The sequence below is a fragment of the Diadema antillarum genome, unplaced genomic scaffold, assembly GCF_040938485.1.
Source record: "Diadema antillarum isolate AM-2024a unplaced genomic scaffold, OU_Dant_1.0 seq00000546_RagTag, whole genome shotgun sequence".
Classification (NCBI taxonomy): domain Eukaryota; kingdom Metazoa; phylum Echinodermata; class Echinoidea; order Diadematoida; family Diadematidae; genus Diadema; species Diadema antillarum.
The window spans coordinates 1,987,681-2,007,631 of NW_027271492.1; the positions used below are offsets into that span (position 1 = coordinate 1,987,681).

Here is a 19,951-nt window from a genome sequence, read left to right on the forward strand (position 1 = left end):
GACATTACCACAGTGGGAAGGTGGGGAAGTGATACTGTATACGCCATATATTTCGCGAGTCTAAATTTTCGCGAATTGGGAATTCCCGACGATTTTGAGAGTGGTTAAATTCGCGATCGTAGAGTCCTGTACTGAATAAAGAGATGTACACGCGTACGTCATATTCACATCGGAATCAGAGTCAATATTTTCGTGTGTCTTTAATTTTGCGAATAGCACCTGACTCGGGAAATATTTGGCGTATACAGTAACTCACAAGTGAGAGCTACTATCTGTCACAAAGCCTCCTAAACCTTTAAATAGCCATCTTTTGCACAGTAAGCCAGAGAGACTTGACTAAACGGATGCACATGTACTTGCTTAACACACAGACATTAATGAGGACAAATTATGTTCGGAAAAAACAACAACACACATACACATGTTATTTCTGGTCTCTGAAAGCCTCCTTTACCAAGACATTTTGAGCAAAAAAAAATGTCTGGAAGGTGGACTTTGTGTATGGGTCAAGTCATCATCATGATGTACCTGGCTGCGGTTGCCCTGGCAACCAACACAGCTTCCTCCTGGTCCTGCTGGGGTCCCGCCATGGTGACGTCTCCTCCGATGTACTCCACGTCGTCCTCTCGGATGGTCTGCTGACTCTTCCAGGATGACTTGCCGGGTGTCTGAGTCACATCCTACATCACAGGGAGGATTTCACACAGAGGCTCACACTTATTGCAGTGTACAACTAGAAAGGCACTCTTGAGAGTGCAGACCTCCACCATGCAGCTCATTTCCACCCATACACACAAGCTGAGAATCGCCCAATTTCCCAATATAGAAGCCTTGTTTACGTTATCGGCTTCCAGCTACGCGGCGCCTGGCCCGAGCAGAGCATGCATTTTAGTGCGCATATGCAAACCTCAAATACGCACAGCTTGAACTCCCACGTTCATTGACCTTATCTGCCAAAATATTAAAAAACCTTTTAAAAGTCATTAAAAAATTTCCTGATCACTACCAAAGTTTAATCATCTGTTCCTTGCGTCATTATCAGCTTTTCCTACAATCATCATTCAAATCCGTTCACAACTTTTTGAGTTCTTTGCACACAGACAAACAATCAAACAAACGCCGTAGAAAACATAACGTCCTTCCTCGGCGGAGGTAATATTTAGCAGTTACTGCAACAACTTTATAATAGTGTACATCATAAAGCATATCGTATTGTTACCCTTTACTGCTTACGGCTTTGATGTGCCTGTGTAGGTATGTGTGGGGATAGACTGTACCTTGGGTTTGTGTTTGGCTTCGATCAGCATCTGAGGGTCAATGGGCACTCTGGCCGGCTGCATGGCCAGACACAGCCAGGCGCTGACCCACGGGAAGGACGCTTGGACGACCACATCAGAGGGCACCTTCTGCAGCAGGGCATCCCAGACCTACCAAAAACAATTACTTCATTAGACATACGGCATACTGCTTGAGATCTTGACCTTACTACACAATCACTCATTTCATCTGATTCAGAATATTGGGTTATGAGTTCAAAGGTGAAAGTTCATGAAATCAGTCTGACATAACAGCAGCATGCAGTAATCAAATGTCATCAATCTTTGATGAAACCAATCAGAAGCACATTACTTGTACTGTAAATGATGTTAAGGCAATCTTTCTGAGGTGAGCTTGGGGGATGAGAAATCCAGGGTCAGGATTCAGGGGCCAAAGGTAGAAATCAACTTAGCAGCTACATTGCTCCGTTTACATCACTCCAGAGTATACTTGATGAAATTTGGTTCAGCCTCATAGGATAAAATATCTATGACAGCAATTAATTCATTTAACTTGGAATTGATGTCGACGGGCAGCAGTCAAAGGTAAGGTTACACTTCTAAATTGAATTCTGGACATGCACTGACATATCTATTGACATTTGTAATGCCAAGTTTTCTGAATTTACCTTCTGCACCAGCTCGAGGATCTCTGCATTCGTTTCGAGGATGCAACGTTGGTAGACGTGTCGCATCATGTCGGTAAGAATGGGAGGTAGCCATGCGGCCACGGGCATCTATACAGATTCACACATACGAAGAGAAACATAGCCATTCTCTGGCATATTCACACTGTCAACATGAAATATAACAATAAATAATATCAACAACTGCAAAAATAACGATGATGATTTTATGACATTTATAGTATATAAGATAACAATGAAAACTATGATATTACTAATAATAGCACTTATAATTGGTGACATTTGTATAATGCTCAATAAGGATATTTGTAGGCGTTCTACAGACTTACATTTCTCATGCATTAATATGACACACAAGTAGTTTAAGATGATCACCATCAAAATGAATAAGTAGAAAAAATGGGGAAAAAATTATACATACATGTAATGCATTTGGCTTTCTAGGTATGTTTGAAGATACATGTTCCAACACAAAGTTCTGCACAGTTAGAAAATTGATTTGTGCCTTTTGGTAGGAGAGTAGATCGTATCACCGGACGCTTTTTTTTCGTGGCTTTGAATTCTGTACTCAGAGGATGAAATTTCAGCTAAAAATAACACCACTTATTCACAGACTCTTGGAAATTACGAATTCAGCCAACTTATGTCAACTGTTCGCTCCAGTTTTTAGAAAATATGCTTCAAACAAAATCGCATTGTATTACCGGACACGATTTTCGCAATGAAATAATCAACGTCTTTCGCACCTAGTCCTTGCACCAGAATCACAATTCATCCCACAAATCACCGTACACATTCTCACCGAGCGGATGACAAAGAAAAAATCGGCAAATGAGGCTCAAATTTTGCATTTTACGGTAAAATGTCTGTCTTGAACATTTCGAACAGTTCATGCAATAAAACCTTGTGAGAAATCGACAACTTCTATTTTACGTGCTTTGTCTATGGGAGCTGCATGCGCGGGTGATGAGTTGCGGGCCCCTTCCTTAGCGCACAACTATTCCGCATCATTTGCGTTTGAGGACGATAGCTACAAATTTCCGATATCGATCAGTGATTTTTGGTTCTATCGGAATCTTCAGCATTTTTCCTGTATGTGAGTGGGATTTCATAGAATTTCAGTCACGAAATGTGATTCAAACATGCATAAATATTAACCATGACGAGGTGCGGGTCACTCAACTATAAATTTGAGGTAAAATGTGAATTTCTTCGTGTTTTTACATTTTTATGTCGCATTTTTTTGCAATTTCGGTCCACACAAAGTTCTGTGAGGCTAATCTACGAAGTCTCGCGCGTACAGAATGTCATTAGTACGCAAAAATGTGCGTGTCCGGTAATACCATACCTGTATATACCAACCTCTTACAGAATACCCTTGTAGAATAGAACTAAAATTAAGAAAGAAAGAGATAAAGCAAATGAAGGTTGTTGGGAAAGGAATACCTGCGGATTGTCTGTGCACAGGAGTGTGAGTAGTGTATCCAGCACGGCCCGGCGGACGGACCAGATGTTGTGCCGCATGAATGGCCAGAGCCGCTGGACCAGAGTGGCCAGGGGCTGGCTGACACTGGATTGGAGACAGGCCGAGGGGTGAGAGAGGAGGGTTGCCAGCAGCGTCATGATGCTGTTAGTGGAGGCCGTCAGGTCATCCAGCTCTACCAGTGTTTCCCACAGAGTATGCAGGATGAGCATCACCTGTTGCCATGACAACACAGGCAAGTTCTTGTATGTTATTGAGCTTTGTATTTTCCATCCCCTACCATTACTGCACAGCCTTATTTCAAAATTTTGTCCTAAGAGACAGAGTATTTTAAGATTGTCTACAGCTTTTTTTTTTTAAACCCCTTTCAATGATATTCCCTTTTTCCTTTATTTTATACAAACTATCATAGTTCTTTGACTGACACATCCATTACAGTATGTCTTAGCATCACTGATGAGCAAACAAAATATGGATTGTATTCAATACTATAAACAGCCCCAGATAGAGTTCAGATGATTTAAGCACTTCATATAATACACAGACTGTTAAGCATTTCACTGCTTCATACTACAGGTTTTTAAAACTGCACAGACCCATGGGTGGAGGCACTAACACCACACGATGCCTACAAATGTTGGTACCCAACCTTGTACAGTACACAACACGTCAAAGTGTAGGCACTTTACACTGGAGAGTACCTCAGGGTGTAGATCATCTAAACAACACACAACCATAAAGTGTAGTTGCCAAACATTCATGCCCTATCGGTATGCTCATTAAACACTTCATTGCCTAACATCTTAACACTGTACAGTGCCTTGAATTGCAGGCACTACACCACTTAATGGTGCTGAAAGGTATAAAGGATTACAAGCCTTGAAACAATCAAAAAGGAGAACAGTATGGAACATTTTTATGCAGTTTGCACATGTCATACCTCTTTAGGGCAGAGTTTGATCAGAACATGGGCAACCGGGAGGAGGGAGGCAGCTGATACCGCTCGCACATCATCATCCACATCCTGCAGACCCTGAATGATAGAGGGCAGCACAACTGGGAGAAGCTCCTCCGTCATTTCCTGCCAAAATCAACCCAAGAGTCATGACCTCACCGTCCCCAAAGCCATTAAACAATACCCAGCCTTCTCAATGTGCCCTTTTTCTTCAAATTAGATTGATTTTTACGCAGAAGAAATTCATACCTAAAGCATCATCACAAAAGCCTTCAGTCTAAATTGTCATCACATTCCCATCAGCCTGTATAAGATGTTCCTGGCACCACTGATGCTACGGCATTCAAAGTCGATCTGATAGGTAACAAAGATTTGGTTTTTGCTTTGTACCATATGGTCATACCCGACAATCCTGTCTGTCATATGTGCCTATGCACATTTTCATGCAATAAACTCTATAAATGACCTGATCATACGCTACATAACCCTAAACATGCATTGTACAGTGGTTTATAGTAGATTTGCCTGAAAGAAACATTAAAGCACTATAACGAAATTACTCAACATGACCTTTCACTTCGGCCATTCCTCAAGTAAGAAAAGCTTTTAAAATATATTCTACAGCAAACAGGACTGCCCCTCACACCATTTTAGAGAAGCGAGATGTCATGTCAGAGGAAGTGCTGTTCTAAAGGCACTCAATAACTCCACTTAATCCCGTCAACCATGTTAAACTCTTCTCCTCATTCTCATGACATGAAAGGTCATACAGGAAATAATTTTCCTGGTATTGCATCATAATTTGCTATGCATTTCTGATGAGACTGCTATACAAAATTTCTAGTGTGGAGCAGGTTTTTTACACAGGACCGTAGAGAACTTTGTTAAAAGTATTTTCCCATTGATCAAGACTGCTAAAATCAAATTTGAGAAGAAAAATTATTCCCTGTCATACATCCTGTGGCCGACTGACCTTTCTGACCGCCAGGAGGTACTTGAGACCTAGCAGACCCCCGTGTCTGACCTCCCACTGGTTCTGGGCCAGCAGCTGGAGAAGAATGGTCCTCACCCCCTGGACCGCATCACGCCGCATGTGATGGAGGACCACGCCCAGTGCCTGGGCACATGTCTCCCTCACGGGGGCAACGACCTGGGGATACAAGGTAAGAGCGATACATTTGATAAATCTGCTATACAGGCATGGAAACTACAGTATAAGCTGCTATTTTGGGAACATATATTTTTGCAAATGAGGCGGTCACAGGCATTTTGCGAGATGTTGTTTTCGCGAATTGACACCAAAGCTATCATAAGTGCACTATTATATTATGCCGGCCCATGGAGACATTTTTGCATGTTGTTAAATTCGTGGTTCAACAATGATTTGCGAAATTTGTGAAAATTAAAACCTCGTGAAAATAACAGCTTATACAGTATAAGATACCAAACATGTACCAAAGTGACATGGCCGTTCGTCGTTATGGAAACTGGTTCTTGGATACAAGGTAACTAAAGATAGTGCAGTAAAAACAATATGCTTGGAAAAATTTATACAAAGAGGCCTTGCACTTATTTTCCTTCTTGCAATACACCATGGACGACGGTACTTCAAATCTCGACCACAAACAGCATGATGTGGAATAGATGCATTATTTTCTACAGACATCATACTAAAATTTTCCTGAAGCTCTCAAAGACAGTGACTACAACTCTTTACATTATGTCATAGATACAGCTCATTCAATACCGACTGTAACGCAGAATCATCAAGAAAATGTCAGCAATTCTTAAAAAAATCATACCTCATCTGAGACAAAGTCTCCAAAGCGATCCAGGGCCAGAACACATAGGAGGCGCAATGCCGTATCTTCCAAAAACATGTCATTTAGGGTTGACTGTGGAAGAGAAAGAACAGACCAGACTCAGAACGGTATAACATGGCTAGTTTCAGTAGGCCAGCTTACTAATTTCAGCGTGCATGGAAAAGAATAAGAGCTTAAAAAGAATATGAATACCAGCCATTGTGATGTTGATCAGCGTTCAACTTAGAGGACAATTCAATGCTTTTACAGCACTCAACGGGTATCTTGTACTCACACATATTCCTGGTGATTGTCTATCTTTATACACACTTACTCTTGTTTCTCCTTTTCATATATTAAGAAGATATCTTGCTAAACAGTCAAATGCATCATTACTAAAACTTCATCAGTTTTATCATGATTATGAATTTCCCCTGCATATCAATTTCTCCATTTCCAACTCTTCAGCCACATTATCATTGCATCAGCATTACAATCAATTTATCGAAATATCATCTCCATGCACATACTTCTCCTTATCATCATCATCAACATCATCATATCCTCATAAGGATTTGTTTCTTTCTATTCTTCTTCTTCCTCCTCCTCATCAACATCATTATCATTACTGCCAACAAGTCAAGTCACCATCACATCTGCAGCATCCTTCTCTCGCTCATCATCAAAACATCATTATCACCACCATCATCACTGCTTCAGTGCTCTCATCACCATCTCATCAGGTTGTCATGGTTACCTGATCCAGGGGACTCTCCTCCGACGTGCCGGCACTCTGGCCGTGCACCTTGAGGACCTCCCTGATGCCCGTGGCTGCCCCATGACGCACCTCCCAGGACTGGTGGAACAGGTCGTTGGTCAGCTGCTCACAGAATGACGTGAACGGCCAATCTCCGGGCTATGAATAGATTTGTGGTAGGGAAGATCAGTTGTCAGGGACACAACAAGAGTAACCAGTAATTAATTGACGATTATTCTGAACTTATTGCCTACTTCCATGTTGACATCTCATTTGATGTATACTTCTATCATAGTGCATTCACACACACACAATTGCAATTACTTAAAGTCTCTCCATGTGACACTGAATGATATTTAAGAACAAAGTACATAGCTCCTCCAGAGGAAGCAACCTAAGAAATGTGGACATCCAATCCTCACTGTGCTCTTGATAAGAAGTTTCAAATTCATGGTTTGAGATCTGTGGCAGCACTTTATCCTCTACACTCCGCCTTGCCCGGGTGTATAAATGGATGCCTAGTAAAAAGCTCAACATTATTGTGGCTGGACAGAGCCTACACAGTAGTAGAGTAGCAGCCTGACAAGAATATCCCACTAGGAGTATTGTGATGGCAATCAAGTTCCATTCTAATGTCAAAGGTTACAACATTTTGAAATTAGCTTTGAGCAGCATGATATGGTTGAGAAGGTAACTACAGCTATTGCTTTCATCACCACCATCATCATCATCATCATCATCATCATCATCATCATCATCATCATCATCATCATCATCATCATCATCATCATTGTCACAATCCTCCTCCTTTCTCCCTTCATCATCACCATCCCTATCATCATCCCCATCATCATCATCACCACCACCACCACCACCACCACCAACATCACCATCACGATCACCATCGTCATCATCACCATCCTTCTCCTTCTCCTCATCTTCCTCATCATCATCATGCAGAATCTATACTTTGATGGCAAAAAATATATGTAGATGCATGTTTTTCTTTATTCCAATCTCTTTTTGTGAACTCACCTCTTCAAGGAAGATCGTGCTGTCGATGTTTTCTGCTGTCCCCTTGTCAAAAGACACACTGCCCTGGCTACCCACGGTGCTTCCTGCTCTCAATCGCTTACTGCTAGGTTCCTCCTTGTCAAGACTACTCCAGAGAAAACATCAGACGCAGAAAAAATATTCATTACAATGTTTCATTCTCTTAATGTTTCGCTACTGTTGCATATTCTGTTCACTTCACGATGTATTATTTACATTTTTCTCTGTAACAAATGAGAGTGAGTAAATGTTATGTTTTTGTCGAAAAAAAAAATAAATGTGAATTGATAATGTGAGTTGAGTTGACATTGACATTGACAATGGCACAAGGTGAAGAATAATACTATGTCACATCCAATGAATATTTACATGTGCTTCAAGAATCAATGTACAAGTTTATGATTCTAATGTTTCCTTTTCCAGTGCAATATCTCTGATCTGTATTTAAAATACTAGCTCCAGGACTGGCTTTTGGAGAATTTGATATAAGAAGACAATTGATGAATGTGTTCATACATTGAAAATTGAGACAAGATGCCCCAGAGAGAGAGAGAGAGAGAAATGCTACCTGGTTCCTTCGAGACCGTCTTTGGAGCGCTGCTTAGCCATCAGCTTGGCCTTCCGTTTGGCCCTGTTCTTCTCCCTGGAACTTAGACCAGGACCCAGACTGGCCATTTCCTGGGCCACAATGTCAGCTGCACTAGCCTAACATCAAGAGAGTTATCAATATTTCAATGCCATATACGGGTAGTTCAGGACAAAGCTTACCCAAGAAAAAGGGCGACACACAATTTACCATTCTGCGACTGTACAGATTCATTCAACTCACAGTGTCGCTAACTGTGGCATTCACAAATATTTAATATGGTGGCCAAGGCAGTGCAGTTGAGTTTGTAAAGGGATGGTACAGTTTCGGTTGAGATGGGGCTAAAGGTTTCCAATGATTTTTGATGATGATTTTTTGAGATAATGAGAAACCTCTTATGAGATATGAAAGAGCATATAATTCTATGAGGAATTCAAAGTTAAGTTGATGAAAATTGGTTTTGAAATGACTGAGATATCCAAAACAAGGCAATCCTAATAAAAGGTGGGACTCACCTTTTATCAAGATCGCTTTGTTTTACTTTGTCTTGTATATCTCAGCCATTTCAAAACCGATTTTCATCAAATGAACTTTGAATTCCTCATAAAACTGAATGCTCTTCAACATTACACAAAATGGTTTATAAAGTATCTTGCAAAAAAATGTAAGGCTAAATCTTTACCTCAACCAATGCTACACCATCCCTTTAAAGGCAAACACACCAAAGATGATGTACCAGTTGTAAACATGGGAAGATAACAAAGTCAATGATGCTCTTCAGACGAGTAATCTGATGACACAGATGTTGATCTGTTTTGGGTTGATACTGCCCATTGGTTTCCTTTCATTGTTTGTTTGTTTTTTTTTTTTTTAGTATTAAGCATATGGAGTTGCAGGAAGCTCTGTTTCACACTGTTTTCTGAGCCTGATTTATCATTAAAGTGTATGACAAAAATCAAATTACAGTGCACTCCCGTTATAACGAAATGCTCGGGACTGGCAGTTTTCTTTCGTTATAACGAAATTTCGTTATAACTGAACAAATACAATATATAACGAAAACAAGGAAACCACGTATATATATCATATTCTGTTTGCTGAATACTCATCGTACATCGGAAAGCTATGTGAAATGTGATAAGATAACTGTATCACAATAATAAACGCAAGTTCCCCTCAGACACTGTGCGTGACACAAAGAGCGAACACACAGTGGTGTGAAGCGTTCACCCATGCAGAGATGCTATAAATGCTTGTTCCGCTAGGTATTTTCGAAAGCAATTTGCATTTCGTTACAACGGAGCACGTTTCTTTTGTTTTTCTTTGTCTGTGGCGCTCGGAAAAGACTTCGTTATAACGGAAATTTCGCCATAACCGTGTTCGTTATAAGCGAATTTTTTTACCATAGACTTTAATGGTGATAATTTTGGGACCAGAAGATTTACTTCGTTATAATGAAATTTCGTTATAACCGTGTTCGTTATAACGGGAGTGCACTGTATCAAAATATTGCAAAACCAACTGTCATGACTGCTATTCATTTTGATGAAAAGCAGGCAGGAACCAATGAGTACTGTATGTGGGGGGAGTCATATATGCCAAACATTTTTTTTTTTAAATTTATGCACTGACATAACCACACACTTTAATAGTAACCCATTGAATCATCTTTCTTTCTTCTTATGAAAGCTAGGAATAGGATTCTTCCTGTTATAGCCAATATAAGTTCCTAAAACTAAACAGGTCTATACATGTACTTTCAGCATCCAGCAAACAAAATCCATCACCGGAAACTTGCAAGAAAGGTTTTTGCCCATTTCACATTCCACAGACATTCCTCACGCCACTCACTGGTGGTTTGAGAAGATTGGATGTCGATGGTTTCTGGGCGACACACTTCAAGTCCTCATCGTTGAATAAATCATCCGTTTCCATGCCAACGATGCCAACATCCAGGCCTAGTTTCTTCTGGAGCAGTCTCTTTTGCTTGGCGAGTCTCTCCTTGGGATCCCCACCTGCATAGAACATCAACCACAGGATGATTTAATGGCAAAGTCTACAAGAGTTTCGAGATGACACATTGGAGTATTTGTTCAAACAGAATTCATACTTCAACTTATACGAATGATATCATATGTTGCTATTGAAATGCAGATGAGGAATGGGTTGGATCTGTTTCATGAAGCGGATAATATTGAAATGATTTGAAGGGTTTTTCATTCTTACTCAATGCTAGATATTATTACCAGCTCGCTGGCATAATTTTCTTGGAGAGCACATGAAAATGCTTATCCAGGGACTCAAACTTTACAAAATGAAAGCATTCGAAGTCTTCCACACATCTTAGGGGAATCACACACACACACACACACACAAAATTAGCAGACATCTTCAATCACATCTATGAAACAGACATCTTCAATCTAATCTTTGTCAGAAAAATCTTTAATTAGTTCTCTGAGAAGCATGTGTACAGTAAAGAACCAATTTACTGAGAACAACTTTGTTTTGTGGGTTTTTTTTTTTTGGTCTTTTTGGATTACCCGCATCAACTTCTAGCTCATATTCCGACCCAGCGGACCCAAGGAGTGACGCTCCTTGCATCAAGACCCTGCCCACATCAAATTTCGAAAATTCGAGCCTCGAGGGATCGCGTTGGAGGGCAGGTGCACCGATCTTTGGGACTCCTTCTCCCGGCTCTGAAGGAATAAGGAAAAAGAGAATGCAATGAATATCATATAACTGTGTTAGTGTTGATCTGATGAAGGTAACCATCTGGGCGTAGGCAGAACTGGACTGAAAGTGACTGAATATAGCAGGAAGTCCGTAAATTGCTGACAATTTAATGTTCTTTTAAGAATAGGGGTAATGGTAAAAAAAAAAAAGAATCCAGATGCAAAAATGACAATATCATACCAAAGGATAATACATTTAAGTGTTGCTAATAGGAATAATCACAATATTGCATTAAATTTTTAGGTGGAAGATGTCTGTGCACAACATCATTCAGTAACTCAAAATAAAGTCACATTCATAGAATTGTATCCTGTCCCTGACAGACATCCCGGAAAAATAATGTAGCGAACTGCAAACGAACCCTGTTTGATTATCCTGTTGTCATGGCGACACTGGGGTACATTTTTGGCAATGGCCTCCACCGCTTGGCTGGCTGCAATTCTCGTTTCCCATGACCCACTCTTCAGATATATGTGAACCTGCATGCACAGGGTGGATGTTTGCAGGAGGGAGGAAATATCATAGTGGAGGCTTTTGGTATTAAACACAAAATGGGAGAGGCATCAAACGAGTACACTTTATTTTCAAACAGACAAAAAGTTTGTAGAAAGTTGGTTGGCCAAATGTCTCATGAACCAGTTCATGCTGCAGCAGTGAGGAGAAGTATATCTATCTATCTACCTACATTGTATCTATCTACCAATCTATCTGTTTTTCTATTCATCTATCTTTCTCTCTTTCCTATATACCTTTTTACCTCTATCTATCTAATATCTTATCTATCTATCTATCTATCTATCTATCTATCTATCTATCTACAATGCCTCTATCAGTATCAATCTATCTACCTATCCATCCATCCATCTATCTTACTGTCTGTCTGTCTGTCCATCTATCTATCTATCTGTCTATCTATTTATCTATCTCTCTATCTATATGTACATGTATCTATCTATCTATCTGTCTGTCTGTCTCTGCCTGTGTGCCTGTCAATCAGGCTTTTTATCAATAAACAGAATATCATTTACACAGACAAGAATGTGAGTAGGAAAACTCAATTATGGACAAATTTATCTAATACTTGTTCAAATAGAATCTAGTCAACATACGATCATAGTTTTTTATCTATCTTTTGTATCCTTTTACTATCATGGACAATGGGTTTTCAGCTAATAAATCAATGTTGCAGCTGTTTATATCATCTGATTTGATCTCAGTATTACTTGTAGGAGCAAACTATTTTTCAATAGGGCCCAATTTACATCTATATATCGTTGCTGGGGCGACAAGAACTTGTATGTACAAAATGTCAAATGTTCAGGAGAGCAGAAAAACATGGCAGCCAAAGCATTCATTATATCAAATGGGATAGCCTTTCTTTTTACATGCCTTGGTAGCTTTTATTGGGGTAGGACAGCTAGGATTTGGGCAGAATGTCACTTAACTCATTATCTCACCATCAATCCAAAAAAAGTCATTTTCACCAAAATTTCAGATACAAGGTCTTGTCACCCCAGCAATGATATAAATATCTCTTTTTTTCCCCCCAGAAACAACAACGGGTTTCAAGCTCTCTTTTTTTTATGACAGTTTCCTCTTTGAGCATAATAGTGAGTGGTACCCAGTGAATTAGCCTATTCTAGCCTGTCTCTCGGCATAACACCGATATTGCAATGTAAACACCCATGCCTACATTCAGTGGTTACAAAACAAAGCAACCATGGTGATCATGTCCAAAGTTTCATAATGTCTGCAGTATTGGTTGCAATGTAAACACATAGATAGGACATTAACTAACATAACGAGTACATGAGTCACAAAGTACATACACGTAATTAGTGATAAGCAACTTTTGTTTGTGTACATAATATGCCACAAGAGACATCTGTTCCTGAATACACGGTAAACTTGATTCCTTGCCAATGGGAACCTCGCACGTCTCGTACAAAGTGTTTAGGACTTCAGAATTTCATAAAGAACGGAATGATTTTCCAACTAAAATTTGATTAGCAATTTCAGCTGATGAATGATATTTTAAAGGGTATCCTGTACACTTTACACAAAAGAGAGTTTAAGTGTGCTCAGTGGTATAAAAAGTGCACAGCAAATTGCAATGCGAATCATGCAATACCAGGAAAATTATTCCTTGTAAAGAATAACATTTACTGATGTACAGGATGAATGAACACTTTGTCTACTGTCTGCACACATACAAGTATGCCAGAAGAGACACACTTTTTTCTTTTCATTAAAATGATCATACTTCCTTTTGGGTGTTTTGTCTGTAACATATGGATACCTTGCAGTTCAGTACAAATAGTACAATGCTGAGCTGCTACACAAGTTGTTCAAACACTGAAATACACTGTGAAAAGCACTGAGATAAAGAGGTTTGTATTCAAACATACGTTTGTAGTGCTCAAATGTAAGTTATGTTTTTGTCTTGCTTTTAAGTTATATTTTTTACCAACTCTGATCAAAAGCATCACAAATCTGGTTTGTTTTGATGTCAAGCACAACATACGCACACAGCTGCAGAGATATGTAAATCATGAATCAAATTGTCGGTTGTTAAAAAACTTAACCCGTTGAGGACGAGTCCCGATTATACTCGAGCAGGGGTCTATGGGAAATGCGTGTTGTAGCAAAATCAGTCAGTCCTCAACGGATTAAAGAGGAGGGGTGGTCACTGAGTGAACCCCGACTCACCTTGGACAGTAGAATGTGTAGATCATGGGGGTGGAGCTTCTGTACCTCTCCCAGTTGCTGGGCGGCGGCTCTTCTGGTGACGGGCGTCGACCCGGTATCAAGGAGGAGGAACAGCCTGTCCAATCTGGGTTAGAGAGGACACGACAGGTTACTCAGATAAAATCAGTCACTCCAAAGTTTTATTATTCAAAAGGTTTGTAATTCTGATAATAAAAGAAGGTTTGTTATATTGCAGGTTCATTTGAATCTGAAAACGATACACAACTTTGTATAGGGCTTGTAATTCCAAAGGTTGCTTAGCACACACTTTTTTCATTTTTGGATTAATGAACCTTTTGAAAAAAAAAAAAAACTTTTTTCATTTTAGGACTAATGAACCATCTGAATAATGCAACTAATGTTTGGATTAACAAAACACATTTCATTTTCAGATTAACAAACATTCTGGTATATGAAATTGGCGCGTTTTGAAATAATGAACCTTCTGAATAACGCACATCACCCATAAAATCAAGCTTAAGTGTTGGCCAGTTACAACAGGTCTACATAAAATGCCTGATTCAGGGTTAGAAATTGGTAATTAGACAATAAAAGGTTGAGACTGTGTCTGAAATCTATTGCTTCTACTGACCACTTCGTAGGATGACAAAACACAACTTAGCCATTGTATATGTACATTGTACATCACTTTTTTGCGATCAAGGTGTGTTCTATTGCAACACTATTCTACACTGCAAATTAAGTTTGCCAAGCAGAAACACTCCTAAAATCCAAAAACCAGAAAAAAAAACAATTTTTTTTAATTATTTCTATCTGTCATCTTGCACATAAATACAAATGTAAGCAAAGACAATGAAATTTGAAAAAAAAAAACACTATCTGCAAATGTACATAACCAATCATTAAAGAAACATGCATTTGTACAGAGTATATCTGTACATCATGTATTCATACAAACAAGTTTAGATATTAAATTGCTAAATTTGTTTTTCTGTCTACTCAGACATAATTTTACCTCTGACAGATGTCAAATGCTCACATACAATTTTGTACCATGATCCATTTTTTTTTTTTTTTAATAACATGGCCAGGGTCAGAAAGACTGTAGCCTACATGTACTAGGCAACTTCCTTTTGCATAAACGTAATATATCAGCTAAACATGGCTGGGAGCTACAATACATGGACACTTGTACAAAAAAAGAAAGAAAGAAAGAAAGAAAGTGAAACAGTTAGCTTATTAGGGTAGAACTATTAAAACAGAAAGGCAACACAATTATCCATCATGCACAGCCAACTTTTTATGATCATGTACAGTATAACATTTCGATTTTGATGGAAAACAACAGATACAGTAATCTCTCCCTCTCTTTCTAATACACCTTACACAAATGTAGTTTCCCATAATACAATTAGAGCAGATGTAGTAGTGATTAAATCATTGTATATGACTTGTATTGCAAGGTTTGTATAGCTTTAATAGCTCACTTGTGTTTTTAAAAGCCATTAACATCTAGTTTCACATGCAGCCTAAATGTAGGCAGTGATATTTACATAGTAGTCAATCATTACTGGGGAAAAAGGCTAGGCAGCTTCCTCTTGCAATAATGTTTTAGTTGCAATACATTGAAACTTTACAACATTGGTGTTGATATATAAGGGAGCCATTTCCAGCAATGTTTGTAGTCTGTGTGTGTGTGTGTGTGTGTGTGTGTGTGTGTGTAAAGTGGTGTATGGCATGCATTGTATGTGCCTGTGTATTTTTATGTCTCAAGCTATTTGATGAGCAGCATAGCAACCATTTAGCCGTTGAGACTGAGAAGAGACATTCCCCACTTTCCTCTATACCTCCGGCTACAGAGTGATGCTTCCTTCTTGCGTACAGTGTATCTCTTCCTTCCCTCTCCTTATTAACTCTCTCAGTCCCGTGGGCAAGGTGTCTACACGCAGTGCGTGATTTCAAGTTTGATGCCAGTGCTGGTGTTAATGCTATCACCCAAACAACTGCCTTAAATCGAGCTCCAACACTGACGGTCAGATTAACACAAGCGATACCGATCACAATTACTGATCCCAACACCTAGGGTTATGGTAAACACTGCCGGAAAGTCTGTGGGATTGTGCTGGAAATGCGTTATGAAAAAGAAAAAATGATGGTGTGTGGTTCAAGTCAATTATATCCAAAGATGTCATCATGACTGCTTAGTTTTAGACACATAATTGGGAAGACGGACTAAAATGCAACAAATTTCATCCCTTTTTCAAAATACAACTGTCTTGTTCACATGCTCAGATTATGAAGCCGTGTCTGAAGTGTCTGTCGCACATTCCATGGGCAACCATTACATTAGCATAGATTATGCACATATACAACATGCATCCATGGATGTAAAACCGGGTCTCGCACATAGCAACACAAACACCAACACAGAACTTGAAATGACAAATATGACAACCCCTAGAGGCTACATTTGTATTACTAGCCAATGGAAAAAAAAAACACAAATCATATGGCTCACACAAACACCGGAGCTCGATTCATCGAATGAAATTCAATACCATGCCCAATACCAGCTACCAGAAGCATTTTTATGTCATAATTATGAGGTAAACATGCTGACACCAACTGATTTCAAGTTCAGTTTTTATATATATTTGAGTCCTTTTTGCAGTACAGGCATGTCAAAAATTTGCGACAAAATCTACATATTCTTGCACTTCTCAGCCTAGAATCCCATTTTGTCATCTAAATCCATACTTCACTGCATTGCCTTGATTTAACCATCAGAGAACTGTCAGTAGAAATAAGCACCATGGTGATGGGGGATGACAGGTACAAATTGATGAGATTGAATTCTAAAATTTGACACAAGCTATTCTGGTGCCATCTTTGGCTTGTCAACGGAGTTTAGAGAATTGGGAGGGCCTGTGAGGTGATCAAGATCGTACCTGGTGGCCATCTCGGCATGCAGTCACACAGATCATGGATGGCTCTCCCAAGGGATGTGCAGCAAAGATTCAGGCTTCAGTGGTCCTCCGGTGATGTGGGATGGCTTCCTCTGCATGGTTGAACACACAGAATGAAAAACTATGATCAAAAATAAATACCTACAATGTATGTACTAGATATGAATACATATAATCACTTCTGCCTTTTGCTGTTGTTGCTGACTTAAAAAAACAAGTCTGGCAAAACTTTCTAAGGAAGTTTGTAAAATTCTTGCCTAATGGATTGACCCTGTTCTTAAATTGTCTAATAGATCAAACTTATTTTATGAAAACATGCCTAAGATGCTTTATCAACCTTTAATACTGAAGAGGCTGTCCATAAGTTCAAAATGCAAAGAAAAAGAAACACATTTTACAATCTAACTTTGAGCTCTATTGGAAAAAAAAAACACTAAAAAGGGAAAAAGGGTCACAGTCAAGTTTGTACTTTGAAATCAAGTTATTTCTCATTCTATAACTGTAAGAGCAGCATTATCAATATAATTGTAGGTGTATGCAAAGTATCTTTTTGACATTCCAAGGGGGGGGGGGGGATAAATGTAAAACAGCAGACAGTTAATAATAGAATGAGATGACTTCCAACATACAAATGTATAGTCTGTAGCTACAGATCATATTCCTTAAACACCAAACCTACATTAAAGAAGCAAGAAACTTAAATGGGTACAGCAGTCTGGTTTTACCAGCACAGCAGTAGTGTGACTGAGACACTGTAGATCGATCCTGATGACCAGCGGGGTGTCACATTTCATCTACATAAATCTCACAATGGCAACAAAGCCAGTGCTCAAGAGAATCTAAAGGGTTCAAGCCGATAACACAATTAACGACTGAATCACACTGTCCTGTACTCCAAAAAAACATTCTTATTTAGGAATATGATTCAGTGGTAATGACAGCTACTATACTGGCTCTCTGTGATCTCCCAGCTCTAGAGGGGAAGAAGTTGTCATTGCAAGATCTATTAATATCCAAAATATTTTAGTTCTACTTTTGGAGAGTACACTTTACTTGCTTTCCTGGCTTACAGTGTGACTGAGCTGGAAAAAAAAAAAGATTAAAGAGCCAACTTGTTAGAAAATGAATGCTGAAAACTGGTTTTAAAGTACGTGTGTGTTTAACTAGCTGTGTGCTGAAATTTGTCTTGGAAAGAAATAAAGGTTATCAATGGACCCATTTTTGATTTCACATGTTGACTTTGGCTATCAGGCAAAGCCAACTTGGTACAAAATAAACAGTGTCTGAAAACTAGTTAAGGTTTTTGTGATACACTGTAAAATTGTAGTACAGAGTTTTAATACCCTTCAATTTAAAACAGTTCAGTTCTTTTCACCTTCTATCAAAGATTGGCTTTGCTACAAAACAAGCGATCCCTGCCATCAATTAAGAATGTTTTTCATGGCCTAACAGTGATTCACAAAAGTTGCAAAAATAATTCCTCGCGAAAATAACAGATTTTACAGTACAGAAAACAATGATGACCCATCATCTTGCAGTGTACGTAGTAATAAATTTGAATCGTGATTTGTGTTCTATGGCTGTTAAAAAAAAATGAATGTATGTCAGCAAGGAACCAGGGGACAGGCGGCTTGAAGTCTCCTTCAGAAGACTCAGGTAATGAGGATAAACCTTGCCTAGGGGCACAACCACTGCAGGCAGTGGAGTTGAACCAGGGACCTCATGGTTGATAGTCAGTGGTCTAAACCACTGAGCCACCACAGCTCAATGATATGAAATGTCTGTACATGACCAGTAATGATCACTGACAGCATTTAGACCACTCGGCCATAGTAGTGTTGTAAACATACACAAACAGGAATAAACATACAAATTTGTTGCATTCAGGCTCCAGATTCAGTATATCACACATGTACATAATTTGCAGAGCTACAAGCAACAGCTGTATGAATCATCAACTGTTTGAAGAATGGAATTGAGGAAGAGAAGAAATGAAAAAGAAAGGAAGAGAGGCTATAAAAGAAAGGCTTCATTGAGAGAGACAGAAAGAGAAAGGTGGAACAGATGAGAGATGGAGGGACTGAGAAAGTTGGATTGACACTCAATGACAGAAAGAATCATAGCATTCTATGCAAGTCTGGCCTTTCCATTGTGAGGATAAAATGGAAAAGACCGAGTACGTGAGATACATTGAATCGTAATCCTGATTTCAGTGTTGTGTCTCTTTCTTACAAATTGTGCAAATGCTACTATGGCAACAACATATTGATCGTGTGGCATAATGGTGAATACGATATGAATACCATTTATACTGAATTGGCAGTCCTTTACCCGATGGTTGCGAAATCAGGTTGTCAGATAAAAAAAAAAATGAATGGCTGTACAGATCCACGCTGTGGATAGCTCAGTCTTCTAGAAACACGCTGAATAATTCAACTCTTTCAACAATCCTCTGAAGCATTCATGAGGTACAGAAGTGTAATACAGAATAAACTACAAAAGTAGCAGTATACATTGTACATACACAGCCTGTATGATCCTAATGTTGACTTTATAATACATTTGTATATTCTGTTGGAGTGGAAAGCATTTCAACAGACCTATAATGAACAGTTAAACTTAAACTACAAGGCAAACAACTCAAAGGCTGACACAATGCCACAGAAAATGCTTCAACCCAAATGCTGATTTTCTGCTGTAAGGCATCTCTCCCCCCCCCCTTTTTCTTTCTTTTTTTTTTGCCTAAAACATAAAGAGCACTACTTGTGGGTTTCAGTCATCAGTTAAACAGGACAAAAGGGCTACAATTACATGTATTACAACAAGATACACTACATTGTATACATTGATATATGAAGAATTACTCAAGCAAACAGTAACATACAGTATACATGTATACAGTTGTAGATATTCTTCTGTTTTTTAGTAACTGCCAAGCTTT

At 39.0% G+C, this 19,951-nt stretch overlaps 1 protein-coding gene across 1 annotated transcript in view; it reads right to left on the reverse strand.

Moving 5' to 3' along the window:
• Positions 1–17,003, reverse strand: part of LOC139734769 (TATA-binding protein-associated factor 172-like) — a 78,580-nt gene extending 61,577 nt beyond the window's left edge. The window contains exons 1-15 of the mRNA XM_071645563.1: positions 16,993–17,003; positions 14,045–14,168; positions 11,697–11,814; positions 11,143–11,298; positions 10,451–10,614; positions 8,582–8,718; positions 7,996–8,119; positions 6,961–7,119; positions 6,204–6,296; positions 5,375–5,551; positions 4,387–4,527; positions 3,410–3,661; positions 1,946–2,053; positions 1,278–1,427; positions 529–680 (exon numbers count right to left, since the gene is read on the reverse strand). Coding sequence (XP_071501664.1) covers positions 529–680; positions 1,278–1,427; positions 1,946–2,053; positions 3,410–3,661; positions 4,387–4,527; positions 5,375–5,551; positions 6,204–6,296; positions 6,961–7,119; positions 7,996–8,119; positions 8,582–8,718; positions 10,451–10,614; positions 11,143–11,298; positions 11,697–11,814; positions 14,045–14,168; positions 16,993–17,003 — 2,066 coding nt within the window. The remainder of the gene's footprint in view (positions 1–528; positions 681–1,277; positions 1,428–1,945; positions 2,054–3,409; positions 3,662–4,386; positions 4,528–5,374; positions 5,552–6,203; positions 6,297–6,960; positions 7,120–7,995; positions 8,120–8,581; positions 8,719–10,450; positions 10,615–11,142; positions 11,299–11,696; positions 11,815–14,044; positions 14,169–16,992) is intronic.
• Positions 17,004–19,951: the final 2,948 nt, after the last annotated feature.